This window comes from Benincasa hispida, chromosome 1 (genome assembly GCF_009727055.1).
Source record: "Benincasa hispida cultivar B227 chromosome 1, ASM972705v1, whole genome shotgun sequence".
Taxonomy (NCBI): domain Eukaryota; kingdom Viridiplantae; phylum Streptophyta; class Magnoliopsida; order Cucurbitales; family Cucurbitaceae; genus Benincasa; species Benincasa hispida.
Genome location: NC_052349.1, coordinates 57,107,304 through 57,130,411, shown reverse-complemented (window position 1 = coordinate 57,130,411; position 23,108 = coordinate 57,107,304). Strand labels below are relative to the sequence as shown.

Below are 23,108 nucleotides of genomic sequence, written 5' to 3'. Positions count from 1 at the left end.
AATTATGCTTGTTTTCTTCCTACATTATCTCAGACATACAAGATCCCAATGAGTGTATCATCAACGGTCATAATAACAGCACAAGCAACAAAGCAAACAAGAAAGCAAATCACATAAGTTAGAGTTCAAATGCTCAAGGACTGCCAAATATGTATCAACACAAAACAAGCAATACCCAAACCATCCCCAATATTCAGAACATACATTGTCCTCAATGTATCAAGATAAAAGCAATAAACAGGGGACAAATTAAAAGTGGTATAGAGAAACTCCCCTAAATTTGGAGCATGTTGAAAGGAAGGATAAGCTTGCTTTAAGATGCAGCCTCAAATAGATGCTCTACAAATAAAATCTTTTCAAATAAGCTAGAAAGAGAAAAACCAATAACGTACATTAAAAACTAAAAATAAAGGAAAGCAATAAATTTAAAGTCTGGTTGCCTCTAGGAAGCACAAATTTTTAAGGTCGGTTGCTCAACCATATCCTACCTAATCATCATGGACGAGTGTTGATTGGTTATATCTAATGGACACAGAAATATATCTATAGTTCGAAGAGTGCAGCTGTTAGTCATTAGTCGAGTTACCAGCAGTTAATGGAAGTTGATTAATTTAATTAAAGAGTTTAATTAATTAATCAATTACCATTGGAACTTCAATCTATAGGTCTATAAGGTCTCCTTGTTAGCTCAATGGAACTTCAATCTACAAGGGCAAAATTATAATTTTGGATTAATTTAAATTGTTTAAATTAATAAAGGAAATTAATTATATAAGATATAATTAATATAATGTATATGATACATTATAATATAAAGTTTTAATGAGAGAAATAAATATTTGAATATAATTCAAGTCTTAATATATGAATATGATTCATATTAAAATTATAGAATGTGATTTATATTAATTCTATAGGTTATTTGAGAGATTAATAAATTAAAGACTATATGATATAATAAATCATAGTTTATATGTTATATGAGATATAACATAGTATATTTTAATTGTATTAAAGTTGGTTTAATAGTATTATATATATTAAAGTTGGTTAGTTTTTTATTTTGAAATTTTGAATTTCAAAATTAGTGAGAGGGAGTTATTTTTTATAATTCCCCCTCTCTCCCCCTTTAATCTCTCTCAATCCATGATTTAATTAAGCATATTAAATATAATTGTAATATTATATGATTGCATCATTAATAATATATGTCCATGCATCATTTTTATATTATATGTGTTATAATATATGGTATGAATGGATGTTATTATTAATTTTCATTACTTCTTTATATAAATGTTATGTATGTTGTAATGAAAATGGAATGCATGAAGTAGAATACCACTTTAGTAAAATTATAATTGTTATAATTTTTAAAGTATGTTATTAGGTACATGTGTAGGTTTTATTTGTCTCGTTAAACTTTATAATAGTTATAATAATGAAATTAAAATTAAAATCTATAATAAAAAGTTGCATACAAACGTAGATTGAATTGGTTTTAAATAGTTTAAAATTGATTTCACTTTAGGCCTATGTTCACAATGTTTCTAATATGATTATAAATAGGTTTAATCTTTTATTTTTGTTTAATAGGATTAAATTGGATTCGAATAAAAAATTAAATGTATAACAAATTTATCTATATGGGACCTTTGTCTAAGGAAAGTTCTATCTAAGTTGGGGTTTTTAAGTTGACAGAAATGAAACACCTCTACCTAGGAACCGACTTGGAAAATGAATTAGATAAATTCATTATAAGCATGCAATGAGTGATTAAAGTTTGTTAAAGCATTTAATAAACATTAATCAACATTGTTAAACTATCCAACATAATTGTTACATTGGGCAAAGTTAATAATCACTTAGTAAAAATTATTAGCCAATTTTTTCTAAGTTAATCAACCCTACGTAAAATACTCAGTGAAAGGAAAATTATGTATATGATACTTCCATTTCCTTTCACGTTTCTCCCTAAAAGTTCATACCGTAAAATCTATGCTCAGGCTTGAGGCACCTTTATTTGTGTCTCCCTATAGACGATGTTTACATAGGTCAATAACAAGGTGGATAGAGAGAGTGTTTGTAGTAAGTGGGAGAGGGACGTGTATCAACACATCTCATGGTCTCCTTCATTACTTTGTAGTAAACTTTCATGCTCGACCTCGAGGCGCCTTTGCTTGTGTCCCTCTACAGATGGTGTTTGTATGAATTTTTACTCAAACTCCATAAATGGATATAATTGTTTTAGTTTTTGCCCCAATCAGTTTTTCCTTATGGTTGGCTCATTGAGGGGAACTCTAGAATCTAAAATGAAAGGTTAAACTTACAAGAAATTGTTAAATTAACGATTTCTAGAACAAAAAATGATGACTAATCATTACAGGAATAACTAATCTAAATAAACTGTATGGTTTCAGCAACTACCATTATGACGAGCACTACTTTAAACTTGGTTTCTACGGATAAACTGAACGGTGATAATTACACAAGTTGGAAGAATACTATTAACACTGTGCTAATTATAGATGACTTGAGATTCGACTCAAGTCCCTACTGCAAATGCAGCTTTTGGGAGGCATATGAAAGATCGGTCAAGGCAAATGAGAAGGCCCGAGCGTACATCTTAGCCAGTTTATCTAAAATCTTGGCCAAAAAGCACAAACCCATGGTAACAGCTCGTGGGATCATGGATTCATTGAGGGAGATGTTTGGACAACCGTTCATACAACTTCGCCATGATGCTCTTAAGTATATCTTTAATGCCCGTATGAAAGAAGGTGTCTCTCTTCGTGAACACGTTTTGAACATGATGATCCACTTTAACGTGGCGGAGATGAACGGGTCTGTCATCGACGAAGCCAGTCAGGTTAGCTTCATCTTGGAAACTCTACCTAAGAGTTTCCTCCAGTTCCGTAGCAATGCGCTATTATGAACAAGCTTTACTACAACTTGATCACCCTTTTTAACGAGCTGCAAACATACCAATACTTGATAAAAGTCAAGGAGTAGAAAGGTGAGGCAAATGTTACCTCGTCCTCCAAAAAAGTTCTACAGAGGTTCAACCTTTAGAACGAAATCTGCATATTTTTCTTCCAGCACAAAAAGTGGAAAAAGAATAAGAGAAGAAGAATAAGAGAGGTTAGAGGAAAGCTAACCTCGTTGCTGCCCAAAAGGGCAAGAAAGCTAATGTTGCTAAGAAAATTTATTTCCACTACAACTAACGTGAACACTGAAAACGAAACTGCCCAAATATTTGGTAGAAAAGAAGAAAGCCAAACAAGCTAAGTATGATTTACTCGTTCTGGAAACTTGTTTAGTGGAGAATGATGATTCTATCTAGATAATAAATTCAGGTACCACTATTCATGTTTGTTCTTCCTTTCAGGGAATTAGTTCCTGGCGGTAACTAGCGGCTGAGGAGATGGCGATGCGTGTTGGAACTGGGTATGTCGTCTAGGCTATGGCAGTGGAAGGGCTTCGGTTGATTTTACAGAAATCTTACTTATTATTAGATAATGTGTATATAGTTCTTGATTTGAAGAGGAACTTGATTTCTGTAAAATGTTTGTTATAACAAAATTATACCTTAAATTTTATTGTGAATAAAGAAAGGCATGGTGTTCAAGTTTGTTATGCAAATCTCTAAAGTAACCTTTATATGCTAAGGTCGCTAGCATCAAAGGCCCTTCTAAATACTGAAATGTTCAGAGCTGTAGTACCTCAAAATAAAAAACAAAAAGTTTCTCCTAAAGAAAATGCCCAACTTTGGCATTTAAGATTAGGTCACATAAATCTCAATAGGATTGAGAGATTAATTAAGAATATGTTGGGATTGATGCCTTAAATCTTGTAGGGTCCTATAGTTTGTAAATATTGTATGAACAAACTTTTATGTGATTAATAATATTTGATATTTTTATTCACTTTATCTATAAAATATGTGATATTTTAGTTGCATTAACCAACCAAAAAACTAACATCCAATGTTACTGTTGTAACTTAAACATGTATGTGGAGACATATAGGTGGATCATGTTTAAGTGATAACCTAAATGGTCTGTAGTATATGGATAAGACTGGGTACCTTATCTTGGTGACACTACGAGTATGGCCCACTTTGTAGGTGTTACAAATGTTGTAAAGTGCTACAAATGATCTAATCCTGATCATTCATGTATTAGACATGTAAGTGGGAATATTCTATACAAAGGAGTTTGTATAAGACCGGACCACGAAATTATTGTTCTCATTATATAATACCATTCATAATAGAGACTTTCATTTCACCAGGATGACCATAGGTAACATCACCTTAATCCTAAGTAAGTTGTGAACTCCTGGCTATAAGGGCGGTCCTTTGATTTGTATGGGTGAGAGTAGCCAGATCGCCAACTCAACAAGCCTACCATTTTGGGGATTCGTCTTATTAGGGAGCTAAGAACACAGCTACACAAGATGGAATTCACTATTTTTCCGAAGCAGGGATAAGTAGATAAATTGCTCCCTTAAGGGCCGATTCCAAATCTTGAACAATGTGGCGCTTCACCCTCTCCTGGTCTGAGAGGGGTTTAGTCATAGTGGGACTATGATCTATTATTCATTAAAGGGATCAGTGGTACTTAAGGAGTTAGATGTAACTATAGGGGCAAAATGGTAATTTGGTCCAGTTGTACTTACGAGCAATTTATGAAGGGTCATCGTACTGTTAATTGGTTATATCCAATGGACACAAAAATATATTTGTAGTGAGAAGAGTGCAACTATCGATCTTTATTGGAGTGCCCGACAATTAATGAATGGTGGATAATGTAATTAAAGAGTTTAATTAAATATTCACGTACCGTTGGAGTTTCAAGCTACAGGTCCTAAGGTCCCCTTGGTAGCTCAAAAGAATTTAGTTGAGAATTAGTTTTTGGGTTAATTTGAATTATTCAAATTAATAAGAGGGAATTATAATTAAATTGATTCAATTATATATGATATAATTGTCATAATGTATTTGATATATTATTGTTTAATTGGAGGAAATAAATATTTGAATGAGATTCAAATATATTTCTATGAATGTGATTCATAGTTTTTAAATTTAATATAAATATGATTTATATTAAATGTCATAAAATAGAGAAAATGAACTATAGTTTATATTGTATATAATACAATATTAAAACTATATGTTATAGTTTAATATAAATAAGATTGATAAGTTAGTTATCATATTTATTTTTATTATTTTGGATAATAAATCCTATTTTCTCTCCAACCACCTTAGTGGGTGGTTATTGGGTTTTGAAAGAATAAAAGAAAATTGTTTTCTCTTCTTCCAGACGGTGGATATACGATTGAAGGCCATTTACTATACGATAGAGTATCACAGAATCGTTCTGTGTTCTTCCTCAATCTTCTTCCTCCAAACTCAAACACTCCCTCCAAACCAAAATAGTCAGAGCCTACCACTCCTGGACTCTCACCCTGAGAATACCAAAGGCTTCTCCTAGTGGTTGTGTCTCTTCTTGGTTCATGAAATTCTTGAAGAAAGTCTTCAAGGTTTACTGAGTTCGAGGTTTGTGATAGTTCGAGGGATTTACACGAAGAATAGTTCTTCAAAGGGAACTTTATTTCTTTACAAAATGCATGTTGTAATTTATTTAGAATGCATATCTTGTATATTTGTTGTAAATTTAGTTTTTCAATCTAAATGGAATTTGAACGATCCACTTCCGCTCAAGGATCTCTTTAAAACGAGTTCCTTCAGAATGGACTTCTAAGCGAGTTAGAAGAAAATTCTTTACCAGTATGTGACACATGTCTTGAAGGAAAAATGACTAAAAGGCCTTTTACTAGAAAGGGTCATAGAGCCAAAAAGCCCTTAGAACTTATACATTCAGACCTTTATGGTCCTATGAATGTTAAGGCAAGAGGAGGGTTTGAATATTTCATCTCTTTTATAGATGATTATTTAAGTTATGGGTATATTTACCGAATGCATCATAAGTCTGAAGCCCTTGAAATGTTCAAGGAGTACAAGGTTAAAGTTGAAAATGCATTAGATAAAATAATTAAGACACTTCGAACTGATCGAGGTGGAGTGTATATGGATCTTATAGGACTATTTGATAGAACATAGAATAGTACCCCAACTCTCAGCACCTAGTACACCTTAGTAGAATGGTGTATCAGAAAGGAGAAATCGAGCCTTGTTGGACATGGTTCGGACTATAATGAGTTACGCTCAATCGTTCATAATATATTATTTATGCTCATTTACCTAAGTAACTTTAATCTAAGCTACCTACACTACTTCATAATATATGTAGCAAGGTTAGGTCGTCTCCTCAGGGAATCTTTAAATTTTAGCTAATCATTGAATTTGATCGATCACATAAGGGATTTTAGAACTCTTGATTGCAAGGAAAAATAAATTGCATGAATGTAAAAGCATAATTTAAAAGAGAGTTTAGTTCAATCAATGAAATCTAACTTAGGAAACTCGAAATCCACTCATCTACTTGGTTGTTCATTGAATACTAAAAATTCATTGCTTACTTAACTTTGTTCTTGGCTCGTTTACTTGGAAGTCCAAAGCTAAACGCCTTAATGCATTAATTGATTTCTCAATTATCCTATATGTTCAACTAACTGGGTTCAAGCATCCATATTAATTCAACTAAGCTTAAGTATCTAGCCAAGACAATTGAACATACTGATTTAATTCATGATTCAATGAGTTATGCAATTAACAAATAAGAATTCCCCTAAACAACATGAAAATTAGCCTCAAACATGCAACACCATATGCCCTAATGAGATTCATATACAACAATGCGTTCCTTTCTAGCAATCGAAGAAAATCACAATGGGTGATCAAACCATCAATGTTTCCTAAGCATATAAGTTAGAATTAATCAAGAACAAACAAAATTTAGCAACAATTAGAATTTAAATTAAATCTCGCAACCAAGAATCAATGAGTTTCAATCATATCCTAAGCTAGAAATAACATACCTTTGTCATTCATAATGTGGCAAAATGAGTTACAATCTCCAAATTAAATGAAAAATACAAAGAATTTAATGTTAGAAAGAAAGTGCAGAGAGAATGGAAGCTAGATTTTGGATGACCAAGCATAGAATGACTAAATTGGGCAAAATTTAACTTATATAAAGTGCAAAGCATTGCAATGCTAAGGGCAATGTAACAATACTAGCTTTTACTTGTCGCAACATAAAGCCTCAACATTGCAACGCCCATGTCCTATGTGTTGGGAATAGTGTCCTAAATCTCCTTGTAATCTCGTAGTTTCTAAACTTTATATAAACATATTATTGTTAATAAAATAAGTGTTATTTTATTAGTATATACTCAATCCAATAAATTAAGATTCGAGGTTATTTCATGTAATTTAAACAAGTATGTAGAGACATACAAGTGGATCTTGTTTAAATAATAACCTAAATGGTCTGTAGTAGATGGATAAGGTTAGATACCTTATCCTGGTGACACTACGGCTACGGCCCGTTTTGTAGGTGTTACAATTGTTGTGAAGTGCTACAAATGATCTGATCCTGATCATTCATGTGGAGACATGCGAGCGCGAGTATCCTATACAAAAAGTTTGTATAAGACCAAACCACGAAATGATTAGTCTCTTTATATAACGTCATTAATAATAGAGACTTACATTTTACTAGGATGATCATAGGTGACATGACCTGAATCCTGAGTGAGTTGTAAACTCCTACTCATGAAGGTGGTCCTTTGATATGTACGGGTGAGAGTGGCCAGATTTTCAACTCAACAAGCCTACCATTTTGAGGATTCATCTGACTAGGGAGCTGGGAACATGGTTACACAAGACGAAATTCACTGTTTCCTCCATGTAGGGGCAAGTAGATAAATTGCTCCTTTAAGGGCTGATTTCGAGTCTTGAACATAGTGGTCACACCCTCTCCTGACCCGAGAGGGACTTGGTCATAGTGGGACTATGACTTATTGTTCATTAGAAGAATCAGTGGTACTTAAGGAGTTAGATGTAACTACAGGGGCAAAACGGTATTTTGGCCCAGTTGTACTTACGAGCAATTTGTGAAGGATCATCGCGCTGTTGATTGGTTATATCCAATGGACACAAAAATTTATTTGTAGTGCGAATAGTGCAATTGTCGTTCTTTAGTGGAGTGACCGAGAGTTAACGGATGTTGGGTAATTTAATTAAAGAGTTCAATTAATTATCTGAATACCATTGGAACTTCAATCTATAGGTTCATAAGGTCCCCACTATAGCTCAACAGAGATTTAATCTTTAGATTAATTTGAAGTGTTCAAATTAATTGAGGGAATTAATTATATATGGTATAATTAATTATAATGTATTTGATACATTATATATGAGAGGAATTTGAATATGATTCAAATGCCAATTATATGAATGAGATTCATGCAATTAAATATAAATATGATTTATATTGAGAGGAATAAAATATTTGGATATGATCCAAATATCATTTATATGGATGAAATTCATATAAATAGATTTAATATAAATGTGATTTATATTAAATGCCATGTATAGTTAAGAGAGAATAAAATCTATAGTTTATGTTGTATTTGATGCAATATAAAACTATAGGCTATATGTTATATTTGATATAACATATAATGTATATATATGATAAAGTAGTTATTATATATATTCTATTTTATTAATTTAATTGAAATTAATAATAGGAAATGAGTTATAACTCCCTCCCTCTATTCTCTCAATGATACTTACGTGAGATTCAAATTAGTTGTGGAAGATGATCTTCTTTCTCAATTCTCACACAGAGAATAAGTGTTCTCTCCAAAAGAAAAGTTCTCTGTAGAAACATCCTTTTCATCCTCTCCATCTCCTTCCCTTTTACAAGGATTCAAGTAAAGCCCACAACTCCTGCTTGAATCCTTTAATCCTAAGGAGAATACATAGGGTTCTCGAGTGGTGGTGTTCGTGCATGAAGAAGGAGATCTGCGAGGAAGGAGTTCCATTCCTGGCTTGTACAAGGGATTTCTTGAAGAAAGAGTTCTTTAAAGATAAGAGTTTCTGAAACCCTTTATATTTGTTTTTAAAGCATGCTGTAATTTAATTTTGAATGCATATATATTTGTTGTTTTATTGTAAAACTTTATGTTCAATAAAAATAGAATTTGGAACAATCTTTGCTTCCGCTTAAAAGATTTTTTCTGAAAATTTCCTTCACTATGCTCCTTGGCATGCGCCTTTCCCGTGTCCATCAAACTTCAGGCGTAACGCAAAATGGAAGATGCAAGGTTGCGACGCTCCCAAGGGCATTTTGGTCATTTTTCATCCTTTCTTCACGGGTGATGCTAGGGAGCTCTGTTTTGGTTCGTTTTCATGCTATTTCGACTATAGAGGTCCATTTTTCCTCTCAGTTGCTCAATATCTACAAAATATCATAATAAACATGAAAAATCCATGAACGATCCTGAATTAAGCTAGGTAAAATAGCACTTTTATGATGTTGTCAAACGGCACGGATCTGGGAGGTGCATGATAGAGATCCAGATGCACGAACGGATCTAAGACAAACAGATCAGATGTGGAAGCACAAACGGGTTGGTCTGATCTGGACAAACTCAAAGGTGTAGCGCGTGGCGAAACAGAGACAGATCTAGGCGGAGACGAACCCATGACGTGAGATTTCAGCAAAGGCGTGAACTTTAGCTTATTTAAATGGCACTGACGAAATTTGAACAGAAAGAAACTAGACAGATTGTGAACGACATGAATTGGACAAATCTGGGAGTAGGTGCACGAAAGGATCTAGGCAAGGAGGATGACGCAAAAGAAGCATTATAGGTGGTCCATGGTTGCGGTGGATCTGAGTTCACGAGTGACAGAGATACCTACGGTGGCATGGATTACCGAATCCAGGAGTAAGTGTAGCGAATCTAAAAAACACTGATATGTGGGAGTTCGTCGATCGACAGTGAGCAGATTTGAGGCAGAGTAGACGATTTTTTAGAAGGAGTATGCACGACACCAACATTCGTAGTGCGCGACGACAACAGTGACGATGATGGGAAAGTGCATTGGTAGATCAAAAGATCTACAATGGTAGGCAGCGGCTGGGATATAACTACACTAAAAATCCTAACATGGCTTTGATATCATGTTAATTTCGTATATTTTATTGAATAATCAGGATAATTCAGTATATTTTCACAAAGGGGAATAAACTTACACCAAGAAACCAACAAAAGAAAATTTAAAAAAAGAAATATATTAATTAGGTAAATTACAATTCATAAACATAAACCATAATTTACGTCATAGGTTTTTTTCAAAAAAAAAAACGTTATTTACATGAGAGATTATTCTCTCCTTCATTAGTCACACGTGGGAAAGAGAGAGAAATAATCAAAGGAATAAGTCGTTGATTTGAAAGTGGGGATTACATTATTGAATATTAGAGAAGAAAAATTTGAAAAATTCCAACAACACAGGAGTCTATTAAATTTAAATATCAGACAAACTTGTACACGTTTTAGCAAGTGTTGCTGTTTCTTACGAAACCCCACTCATACCAATCACACTACTAATTGTGCACACGTGCGCCAATAATCTTCTATTCCATTTCCTTTTCTATTTATATCTTTGATTTTATGCATTAAATAACATATAATTGCAATTCATAACTACCTAACTTACCATTTTTATCCCTAAACTTTCTAACTTTGTTTATATTTTATCATCAAATTTTAACAAGTATTTAATAAGTTCCTAATTTTTTATTTTTATTTTATGGGTCCTTAAACTTTTAAATATGCCCTTAATTTTTAATTTTGTAATAAATAAGACAAATATATTCAACATTTGTTTTTTTAAATTCACGGACATATTAGTCACAAAATTAAAAGTTTAAGGTGTATTTATACCTAAAATTTAAATTTTTTTTATCAATTAGATCAATCAAGCCTTAAAATTTTGGGCAAATGTCAATTTATACCCTAAATTTTGGAATTTATATCAGTTTAAACCTTATTTACAACATCCTCTATATGTCATTTGACTAATATTGTGTGAAACTTATAATTGACATTAGACTCCTAAATTTTCATAAGTCAATCAATTTAGATCTTTCATTATGATTACTTTTGAAAATCATTCATGCATTAATTTTTAAACGTGTATAGACTTCTTCAAATAGACTAAATAGTCACACAGAATTTGGTAAGTTTTTTTTTTCTTCTTATTTTTATTTTTCTAAGTACAATTAAGGATGGGATATTGAAACCACAAATCTCGTGATTACTAACACATTTGTATGTCAGTTGAACTATATTCGATCTAATACAAAACTTGGTAAAGTAAGTGTGAACTAAGGGCAAAATTGATAAATCTATAAATGAAAATAGAGATTTTAAAGATAGGCATTGTTAGGAAAACTTGACCTAATATTTGGGTTGGTGGACAAACTAAAAGAGAAAAATGGCAAATCCATTGTCGTGTTTGACTTGAAAAATAAACCTTAACCAAAAAGTAAAAGCCAATAATTATAATAATTATTATTATAATAATTCAAAAAAAAAATGTAGTAACTACTTTCACTTTCACTTATTAGTTATTAATTCCGTTTATTTATTTATACTTACATAATAATCTTTTTATTAGGATTATTTTTTAATAAAAAAAGATTAACCAAAATATTTATAAATATAATAAAATTTTAGTGTCTATTATAGTATCTATATCAATATATATCATAACAGGCACAAATAATAATCTATCGTAGTCTATCACAGATTATTGAAGTTATTATTCATACATATTTTAAATAGATTTGTCATTTTAAATAATTTTATTTATTATGTTAGTATTATTAGTATTATTAGTATTATTATTATTTAATTTCATTTCCGTCTTCTTCCTTCTCTCTCGCTAACGAACCTTCTCTTTACTTTCTTACTGCAAAATCTCCTATTTTGATTTTGCCTAAGAATTTCACGATCCCTTTCTTGTGTATGAGCAACTACGATTCTTTCTATGAAACTGATCGGCGATTCTCTGATTACGAACAGCGATAGCGATGAGACGACGTACGGATACTGATGATTCGAGGCCTGTTAACAATACTTTCCAAACCATTACTGCCGCCGCTGATGCGATCGCCACCGTCGATCATCGTTTTCCTCGGGCTACTGCCGTCCAGGTATTGTATTCTTCACATCAGTTCACCTTCTAATTCAATCATTTGGAATTTTTAGATTTTAGTGTTGGTTACTTATGGATCGTGAATACTGACCTTGTTTATATGGAAATTACTGTGTTCATTCTTAATTCCGTTAGGTATTAAGATGTAGTTTTTTTTCGAAGGATGGGATTATATTATACCGGAATGGAATCTGTGTTGTTGGATTGTGGATTGTCGATTGTCGAATTCTATATAAGGCTTTTAATTTCCCCTTTTCTTTTTCCTGCTCGCTCCTTCTGTTTGTTTGCTTAGAAACTGTGAATCGTCACATGGAAACATGAAAAAAAGGGAATCACGAGCTGAGCTTCGTTTCTGCTTTTTCTGCTTTTTCTGCTTTTGGCTTTTCTTCTCGCATGATTATTAGATTTTTAAGGATTAGAAAGTACCAAGATTGGTGTTTATTGGGTTGGATGACTGTGTCAGGAAGCAATGTGCTGTTGTTCTGAGCCCAATGTTATTTGTCTTTATGTAATAACACTGTCCTTTATAACCAGAAAGGCATCTCTCCATTCTTTATCTTTTTCAAGAGAGAGAGAGAGAGAGAGAGAGAGAGAGAGAGGTTAGCTTTTAAAATGCATTCTATATAGAAAAGTATTGCTTTTTATATAAAGATTCCAACAAATAGGGCTCTCATTTGTCCAAACTCTTCCCACTGTTTTGTACTGATGTCATTATCAGTTTCCTCTTTTTCTCTTTGTTTGGTTACTCACAGAAAAGAAGATGGGGTAGTTGTTGGAGTATTTATTGGTGCTTTGGATCTCTCAAACAGAGGAAAAGAATTGGGCATGCTGTTTTGGTACCGGAATCAAGTCCTTCTTCCGAGTCTCATGAAAATTCATTGCAATCACCAGATATTGTGCTTCCTTTTGCTGCACCTCCCTCTTCCCCTGTGTCCTTCCTTCAATCTGAGCCACCTTCTGCTACACAATCACCTACTGCTTTAATCTCTTTCACCTCTCTTACTGCTAACATGTATTCTCCTGATGGGCCTTCCTCCATTTTTGCCATTGGCCCATTTGCTCATGAAACCCAACTAGTGTCTCCACCTCTGAATTTCTCTACTCTCACTACTGAACCATCAACTGCTCCCTTCACTCCTCCCGAGTCTATCCACTTGACTACACCTTCTTCCCCTGAAGTTCCTTTTGCTCAGTTTCTTCAACCTACACTCCAGAAATCTGAATCTGATCATCAATATCCATTTCCTAATGATGACTTCCAATCTTACCAATTCTATCCAGGTAGTCCGGTCAGTCATCTCATATCACCACGATCAGTTATTTCTCGTTCTGGGGCTTCGTCGCCTTTGCCTGACTATGATTTTGCCTCCTTTGGTTCTCAATTTTTGAATTTCCCATTAGAAGTTCCACCTACCTTGTTGAACCTTGACAAACAGTCCATTCATAACTGGCGACAACGACAAAGTACCGATTCTTGCACTCAAGATTCTATAGAATTAAAATCGAGTAATGACTTTGTTTTGAATCCCCAAACTTCAGAATCTATGTCGGATCACCACGCAACGAATGAATCTCAAAATATCCAAATTCTCATTGATGGAAACCAAAAGGAGGAGGAGGTGCCAGGTGCTACTAACCATAGATTCTCATTCGAGTTATCTGATGGAGATGCTTTATTACAAAGCGTAGGAAGTAAGCCACTGGATTCAAATGAAGTTGCAGTTGCATCGTCTCCAATACATGAACCATTTGAAACGGCTAAAGAAAATTCTCCTGTTGATGATGACCATACTTCAAATGTTACAGAAGGAAAGACAAAAGCAGAGGTTGAAGAAGCACATCAGCATCAAGAACATCATTCCATTACTCTTGGGTCTGTGAAGGAATTCAATTTTGATAATGGCAATGGAAGTGATACACATAAGGCAAATCTAAATTCAGAATGGTGGACTAATGCAAAGGATGTTGACACAGAAGGCACGACCAACGGGGCCTGGTCATTCTTTCCAATGACGCAGCAAAGATAACTGACTGGTGCTTACTTATCTTCTAGAATCTCCTCATGCCATCATCTTTTGCAGTTGCAAATTGATAGGCAAGACAAATACAAGACGTCAAATCTTGAAAGAGCCAAACTGGAAGCCTGTTTTTTTCAACAATATGACCTAAGACAAACAAAGCCAGATATTATTAGAATGATAGAGAAATTTGTAGATTCGATAGGGCCTTATTGACAAACGATTGTGGCTCGTCACTTGAATTGTAATAGATATTAGTGGTCTGATAGAAATTGGAAGTGTATAAATATGGTAATAAAAAAGTGTTTTTTTTTTATCTTCATAATATTTCGTTTATTGATTTGAATTAGTAGAAAACATAAAAAGTTGAGAACATATTGATTTGGTATACCCAAAAATTGCAGAATCTTTTTGTAATTAGAAATGTTTCATTCTATGAAATGAATGAGTTGCAAATAGAACAAGAGATACGATTTGCAATGGTTCTGAAGTCTTTTTTCATTCAAGTCTCTCATAAGCATGAGTTGAATGATGTTTCTTTTAACATTTGAATAATTTTTTATTCATTCTTTGATATTTAAGACGTTTGGGAGAGCAAACTTCTTCTCTTATTCTCCTTACCTTGAGAGGTTTGAGTCACTTGTTTCTCGAATTAATGAGATAAAAAATGCACTTCTAAAAATAAATCGGAAGATATTGGTTGTTCCTTGAAAAATTAGAAAAGGCATGTTAATTTTTTCATCTTTACAGAGTGCTTCTCTCACCAATTTTTATTATTATTATATTTCCTGTTAGCTTTCGTCACCCTTTTTTTAAAATTTCTGTTTTTAGTTTTACCTCTCTTTTTTCCTTAAATTTCTGTTCTTGATTTTACCTTTTTTTTAATTTTGTTATTAATTTTACCACTTTCTTTTTCTATTTTAAACTACTTTTTCCTAGTAGTAAGAGATACACTCCAGATTCAATGTTTTTAGTTTTACCACATTCAGATATCAATTCAGCTAAGCTCATGTCCATAGTTGTTTATACTTTTTTAATATTTGAACATTCTCTTTCATTTCAAAGCCAAAAAGAAGAAAATGGTCCATTTGGATATCTTATCTGAGAAAGAAATAGAATAGGCATCCAGTAACCAAAACTTGTCTATAAAACAAATAAATTTCCCTTTCTAATTGTAAGTGCTTAAAAGGCGATGTTGAGCACTACAAACCCTAAAACATCGAATTATGAAATCAATAGGAAACACAATTGTACTCGTTTTCAAACAAAAGTATTACAATCGTGCACTCATATTTGTTCCCACAGGCCACATTCTGTTTATGTTTCAAGGCAAAGGGGCATTAAAAACTACAAATACTGATTTGTCTAACTTCACCATTTAAAGTGTCCATGTATTACATGAAGCCTGAGATAAGAAGTTAAGAGTAAGAAAGGTTTCTCTTAAGATTCAATTATTTTGGGCTGGTTAGATCCACACTGAAATCCCACAGTTTCTTGGCCAATTCCATATCTTTAGCATGATTGGTTGGGTTGGCTATATTACTATCAACAAAATACTCTCCACTAACCCCTTTAACTTGGGGATTCAGTGCTACATAACACTGAGTTGCCGCTCCCTACATCAAATGAAAACTTAATCACATAAAAACACCACCTAAGAGAAACAAAATAAATAGTGTTCAAGAAAATCTGGTGAAATCAAATCATTAACATACCTGCTGGACATTTTTAAGCACAAACTTAGCAACCGAATTAGTAACAGCTGTAACAAAAGAAACAAGTTATAAACAGACACCAACACATGACAGAAACTCAAGGACAAAAAATAAGCAGGAAATAAGAAAAAGGTAAACAAACGTGTGAAAGCATAATTAGTAACATGGCAGATGTTTATATTTGTTCGGAAAGCATTTTGTCAAACTAAATATGTCTAAGCCAACCTAAACACAGCTCAACTGGTTAAGGCAAAAGAAAAAAAATCAAAACATATGCCTTCGACTAAGAGGTCAGAGGTTCCAGTCCTCCCTAAATAGGCCTACACCATAGTTCAGAATAAAATACAGGAACCTTTTGAATTGTTTTCAGCAACTTTTACTATTTTGAGTTGAGAAAAAGATATCTAGGTCCAGTGCCTAGCACCCTTCTTTGGAAAGGAACATACTCAGACCAAGCATAAACCATCGCCTTCAGTCCAAATGCAAATTAAAGTGCCCTACATACTACAATCTATACAAGCATCTGATTGATGTAAAAAGAACATCTGATTGACAGATTCATGCCCAGTTGAAGTTAAAAGGCAAGCCTTATATTTTTCATTTACTAAAGCACATTTGCCTTATAAATGTAATAGGCAAGAAAGTTACCATTAATGAAACCATGGAAGCGTAGTAGATTGGTAGCAATTGCTCCCGGATGAAGGGCGTTGGCTGTTATTTCTACCCCTTCTGCCTATTGAAACAAGTAGAGAAACGATAATCGTTCATCAAATTTGACTTGACAAGATAACTTGGAACAATAATAACGAACAAAAGAAACTGCACAAAAACCAGTTAGCGAAACTCCATCAGAGACTACCAAATATATGATATCTTTCTATAAAACTGTGGAAAAAGTTTATCAGTTAACATGCCATTTGTTAGTAAAAAATTTACTCACGTGACCAAGTCATTTGATAAATTCATTAAAAAAATTAAATAAATAAATAAAAAAAGAAGATGCTGAATCATTCAAAAATGGCTGTTAAGCGCACAAGGAACGTTATTGTGCTAAAAAAATATGGATTTTGAACACATATTTGGATAAAAGTCTTGGGTAAAGGGATGTGGGAATTTCACCTAGTTCACTACTAAGTATTCTGAAAGCAATGAAATGCCTAATCTATGAAAGGATGGAAGTTTCTAGGTTCACTTGATTATTCAACCTCCTCCTAGCCCAATTATTGTACAAAAAAAATCCATGCGTCGTTTTAAGATTCAAGTTCTAAAGCTCCAGTTGTAAATTTCATAAATAAACCAATAAGCACCTTTAACCGCCTGGCAAGCTCTTTTGCATGCAATATGTTGGACAGCTTTGATTGTCCATAAGCTAAGATAGTTCTGTACCTGAAATTTTACATGATACAGAGGATTACTAAATCACATTCAAGGAAACTTTTGAAGAAGTCATCATCAACAAATAAGCAACTTAGATTGTTACTCTGATTCATCGTTGATTTTATCAAAACGAATTCCTTCACTGTATGTCAATCGGTGACCCTCTGATGACAGGTTGACAATCCTTCCCTCCTTTTTGCTTTCAAGCACAGTTTTTTTCATGGTTTCCATTAGAAGGTTTGTCAGAAGAAAATGTCCTACAAAAGAATATGAATTTGTGTTACAACTTGATCATGGGCAGGCATTATAAGAATTGTAAAGCATTAAATGAATATATTTAAGCATCAAGCGAAGCTCAATAAAAAGAATTGTACTCTCGTTACAAAGTTTTTATTGAAACATACCTAAATGATTTGTTGCAAACTGCAATTCTATGCCATCATGGGAAAGCATAAAAGGAGTAGCCATAACGCCAGCATTGTTCCTTCAATCAAAAGAAGAGAAGTATTATTATCCAAAGTCATGAAATATACACACAACAAGCCCTTCAAATAAGCCCACATAACAGGTTAACAACAAGGTTCCAGGTCCAATAAGACTGAAGGGCAACTTAACAAAGCCTACCCCCCGAAAATAATAAAATAATAACAAAATAATCTGTTTGAATATACTCCAACAGATATGTAATTCATCAATGGCTATTTTAGCTGAGTTGGATCTAAATTCCCTCTTTTTGGGGCAATTGTTAACTTTTCAGCCAGTTATCCAATAAAGTGTCATTGTCAAGACGACTAATGAAATAGAAGCACAAGAACTTTCATTCTAATAAGTCATAAAACTTGTGCATAGCATCAGACAGGTTCAACTGAGAGAATCCTAGACAAAGAATTCTACTCTACCAGCTCCAAATCAGTTCTTACATGAGAATATTCAGTGCACGGCCTGATGCAATATAATCTGCAGCAAATTTCCTTACAGATTCCATTGAAGAAAGATCTAACTCCATGATATCAATTTTAGCAGAGGGGGATTCCTTCAGTACTGCTTCTTTTACTTTTCTTCCTGCTTCAACATTCCTTACAGCCATAATGACATAGACTCCACGTAATGCAAGAACACGTGTAGTCTCTTCGCCAAGACCACTTGAAGCTCCTGAAATCATGAGGAAGAAAAGGAAAATGAACTCATAACCTGAAATTGAAAAACTTCAACAATTCATTGGATCAAGATCTTCTAAAGATCAGAATGATACCAGAAACTTCATGCCCAAACATATGAGAACTAAATCTAGAAATTCAATATGAGACCAGGAAAGGTGAACATTCTTTTAAGTAAAAAAACATGGTAAAGGACTATCAGAAGAACCAATATATCTAAAATTTCCACTGGCAACGTTGAACTTTGGCTAACCAACTACAATTGTGAATGAAAGCTTCCTGATTATAAACCAGAGGCTTCACAATAGCTTGACGCTTCTTTTCTTTTTTCTTTTTTCTTTTTTTTCTTTTTTTTTTCAATGGAAAACATGACAAAATATATTCGTCGAAAGAAAAGAACACAGCCCATAGGACTTAGGATTGAAGGGTCCCTAAGCCTAATTCAGAGAGTTGACAAGAAAAACCATCAATCTAAATGACGTTGCGTATTGCAAAAGGAATTGTGTAAAGCACTCCATGTAACAACCCGAGTTTAGGAGGGGTACAAGAATGAACCGATATCACATCGAATGAGAGGGATCCTGAGGACATGAAAGTATGGTTAGGAAAGGCTTAAAAGAAGTGAAAGTTACTACCTATACTAACAAGGTGCACCTTCCTTTTTGGTGGCTCAATCATAAAAACTCCAAAGTTAAGCGTGCTTAGCTTGGAGCAATCCTATGTTGGGTGAACTCCTGGAAATTTTCCTAGGATGTATGTGAGTGAGGGTAAAGCATGTTGAAAGGACCCATGTTGGTTTGTAGGGACAACTTTCACTTTTAGAAGCATTCAAGGCAAGTGAGGATGACGTAGCTAGGTCGCAGGGGAACATCGAGGCCATCAAGGGCCAAATTCGGATTCTGAATCCTGGGCCTGGAGCATTGCAGATGGTATCAGAGCGGAACCTCTCCTAGTAAGATGTAGTCCGGGGACGAACCACGCCGAAGCTGGTGGGTATGTAACGACCCGAGTTTAGGAAGGGTACATGAATGAACCGATATCACATCCGAATGAGAAGAATCCTGAGGACATGAAAGTACGGTTAAGAAAGACTTAAAAGTGGTTTACTACCGGTTTGCCCTCAATCCCAAGCATGTGTTACATATTGATTCCTAGGTTGGAATAAAATATTTTGATAAGCCTGCTGGTCAGATGAAAATTTTGAAAGCTTACGCTTATGTCACCGTATGTCAATGTTGTATGTCGTTGCAAAGTTTGATGGATGGATAAATTGTGAACTGTTGGATGATCTTGACGTGATTTATGACCTTGTTTGCATGCTTATGTCTGTTTGAGATTTTAGCGACTGTTAGTGTTGCCATTGGGCTATGCACATCGCATGTTGTGAGCCTTCGGGCCCACACCCTATGCTTATGTACGGTGTCCTTTTTGGGACCACCACTTATGTTTGTGCTTGTGACTTTTAGGGTCACTACTTACGAAAGCGTGCCTTCGGGTTCGCCCCTTATGCCTATGCCTACGTCTACGCCTATGATGCCCTTGTACACTTTGGTCCAATGGAAAGACTAACAGATCACTGAGTGGGCCTAGTAGTGGGCCACTTACTGAGTATATCTTTATACTCACCCTTTTCATTTCATGTTTTCCAGGTAAGGGTAACGATAGACCGGCGCATGACAAAAGAGATCTGTGACCTGGCCATTTGGACGATTTACTACTTCGCACTTAGGTATCATGTATTGGAGTCTGGTTTAGGAGTTAGGCATTTTAGACTCTTATGAAATACATTGATTTTATTATTTGATTATTTAATTGTTATTCATTTTAAAGTTGGGTTAGGGGTACCCGAACGGTATTTTTTTTTTATTATGTTTTCTCACCTTTACTTATTTGAGCATTATTTAAATTAAATAAAAATTTTATCTATTTTATTTTATTATTCTTTGCAAAAAAAATGTATTGCCAAGCCTATGCATGCATAAAGTAGCGTCCTAGAAACATATTTGAAAGTTGGGTCGTTACACTCCAAGTCAACTGTAAACGATACATTAACCCAAATCATTATTTGAGAATAATCTGCTTACTAAGTGATAATTTTCAAATTCAGAGAAACCCTGGAATGACAAATGGGCAAATCAACCAAAGGAAAGCTCTACAGGGTTGCTGCAGAAAATATTTTCTTTCTTTTTAAACCACCAGCCAGACTGCAGTTTGAAAAGGCCATCTTCAGTTCTTTTAGGAAGGTACCAAGCCATATCAAAAAGGTTAATAAGGAACATCCAATCCTTATATGCAAATTGACAGTGAAGGAAAAGGTGGTAGCTACTTTCTGAGTTTCTTTTGCAAAGTTAGCAATAGTTGGGAGAGAGATCCAAATTTGGATGTCTTCTTTGGATTTTGACCATAACGTTTGGACTGCCATGCGCTTGGGACCCAATGAAGAATTTCACTTTCTTTGGACAGTTTCCTTCTCAAATCAGCTTGGAAAGAGTTTGATTTCCACAAATTCATTTAGAGGCTGATTGGCTGGAAAATACCCCTGAAGTGAAGTCTCTGGAAGCCAATACACTTGATCTTCCTCTCCATTTGGCCTTATCCTTCTAGAATTATGATGAGGTTGTCCCATTCATCCATTTCTCTGTCAAGAACCTCTTCTGAGATTTAAGTTCAAAACTCATCTTAAGGCAGACCCACAGGCCACAATTACAGATTGAAAGCCTCACCGTGTCCCAACTGTATTCCCAAAATCTGATTTTTTTTCCGCTTTTACTAATTTGAAATTGATGTTTCCTTCAATGATGTGATACCAAGGACTGAGATTAGATTTCTTCTTTATGAAATTTTGAATGCCAGCTGCTACTGATTGCCCAAATTTTCTTTTTATAATCTTTTTCCAAAAGGTCAAATCGTTTTGAGAAAATCTCCAGAGCCATTTTGAAAGCAAATCTGAGTTTCTTATTCTCAGATCTCCCATGCCAAAACCTCCGTAAGTTTGGGCAGCATAACTTTTTTCCAACCAAATCGAAGTAAGCCTCGATTGTCAATGGCTGCTCCTTCCTTATTAGCCCATTCCCAAATGAAGCTCATTTTTTCAATGGAAGCACTAACTTCAGAAGGGATTCTACAATAACTTGACTATCATTGGCTTGTTTAGAAGTTTTACCTGAAAACATTAATTCTCTCTCTCATTTGTTAGATTTCTTTGTGATGTACAGAAATTCAGTATGAATGGTAACAAATACATCATCCATGTGGTCTCTTTTGAAGCAAAATGTAAAAGAAAACAAGCTTCAAATTCCATGTCATTTTAGAAATCCATCCAAACTGGGCAATGTTTTGAATGATACTTGCACAAAACATCAAACCTTCCAACATTCTTGCAAATGATCATTCAAATTCCCTCGGCTTCAGTTTCTAAACTCACTATTATTGTGCTATGTATAGTAACCTAACAGTTAAAGCTCAATATATATATAAATCTTCACAAAGAAATTTCCATTACTCCATAGATTTCTGCGTAGTAAATATAAAAGAAGACTAGATTATAAAAAAAAATAAAAAAGGATAAAAACCGCGACACCCGATTGAGACTGAACAATCAAAGAACAGGTACAGAACAGCCTCAATAAACATAGTATTAATATCATAGCCAAGAAAATCTGAAGATGTCTAATGTTACAACTAAACATGGCATAGAAATTCGCATTAGATCAAGAACAAATAGCAACCGAGTTGTGAATCAACAACTAAACAACCAAAATCCATTCAAACGACAAGGTATCAAGTTTGCTATATTCACTATTTCACCATCGACTATTGAGAGTCACGAGACAAGAAAATGTAACAAATAACAAAACCCATATAAAAAAAGGATCAAAATAGAGGGGAAGGAACAGAAAAAGGGAAAAAGATGAAATGAAACCTGTAACAATAGCAGTGAGCCCATTGCCATCAATTCCTTCAGTGACTTCTTCTGCTGTAGAACGGGCTGAGAACCCAGATGGTCCTTTCCATCCAAAAATCCACATATTCGAGATTTCTTTGGCTTTCAGTAATGTGAATTGGGTCGGTTAGGGATGATCTTTCAGATCATTTGGGGTTTTTTTTGGCTTGATTCAAACGAATGTTTACGAACGTGTAGGGAAAATATTATTTTAAGAACTCCATCAATAAATGAAAATGCATATATAAAATGAAAATACTTCCTTTTAGAAAGAAATGACTTCCATCATCTTTTTTGTATATGGAGAGATGATGCAATTGACCTCGATCATCTAGTTTCTTTATAGAATTCAACTGCTGGAGGTCCATGGGAGAGTGGAGAAATTGAGAATAATAAAAAGAAGAAAGCGACCAGCACTAGGTTTATTTCTGTCCCTGTTATCATGATTTCAAATTCATCCGGTTCAAGTCATGTCTATTCAAAGCAAAGCATTAACTAGTAGAGTTGTCTCTATTGAAATCTAGCTTTCAAATTTAGTTTGAAATTAGGCCTAATAGAGTGGCGATACCAAAGCCACGTTTACATTATTTGAAAAGTAATTGCGTAAAAAGTAGGTCTAATTGATTATTTTATTATTATTTACCTACTTTCCTCGTAATGAGATGCATGTCTATTTTGAAATTT

The 23,108-nt window shown here is 34.0% G+C and overlaps 2 protein-coding genes across 3 annotated transcripts; one reads left to right on the top strand and one right to left on the bottom strand.

Moving 5' to 3' along the window:
• The first annotated feature begins 11,905 nt into the window (after nucleotides 1-11,905).
• Nucleotides 11,906-14,559, top strand: LOC120075005. Of its 2 annotated transcripts, none has more exons than XM_039028144.1 (2): nucleotides 11,906-12,212; nucleotides 12,933-14,559. In XM_039028144.1, exons 1-2 carry the CDS (start codon nucleotides 12,112-12,114, stop codon nucleotides 14,239-14,241), a joined length of 1,410 nt encoding a protein of 469 aa, XP_038884072.1. In that variant the 5' UTR covers nucleotides 11,906-12,111; the 3' UTR covers nucleotides 14,242-14,559. The 2 variants fall into 2 exon arrangements, with proteins under 2 accessions (XP_038884072.1, XP_038884079.1); XM_039028151.1 differs by having other exon boundaries at nucleotides 11,907-12,212; nucleotides 12,967-14,559.
• Nucleotides 14,560-15,427: 868 nt separating this feature from the next.
• On the bottom strand, nucleotides 15,428-22,853 carry LOC120075022 (short-chain dehydrogenase TIC 32, chloroplastic-like). The gene is made up of 8 exons (XM_039028163.1): nucleotides 22,404-22,853; nucleotides 18,245-18,476; nucleotides 17,729-17,808; nucleotides 17,428-17,581; nucleotides 17,255-17,333; nucleotides 16,596-16,680; nucleotides 15,948-15,994; nucleotides 15,428-15,848 (listed from the first exon to the last, which is right to left on the bottom strand). Exons 1-8 carry the CDS (start codon nucleotides 22,507-22,509, stop codon nucleotides 15,684-15,686), a joined length of 948 nt encoding a protein of 315 aa, XP_038884091.1. The 5' UTR covers nucleotides 22,510-22,853; the 3' UTR covers nucleotides 15,428-15,683.
• Between the last annotated feature and the right edge of the window lie 255 nt (nucleotides 22,854-23,108).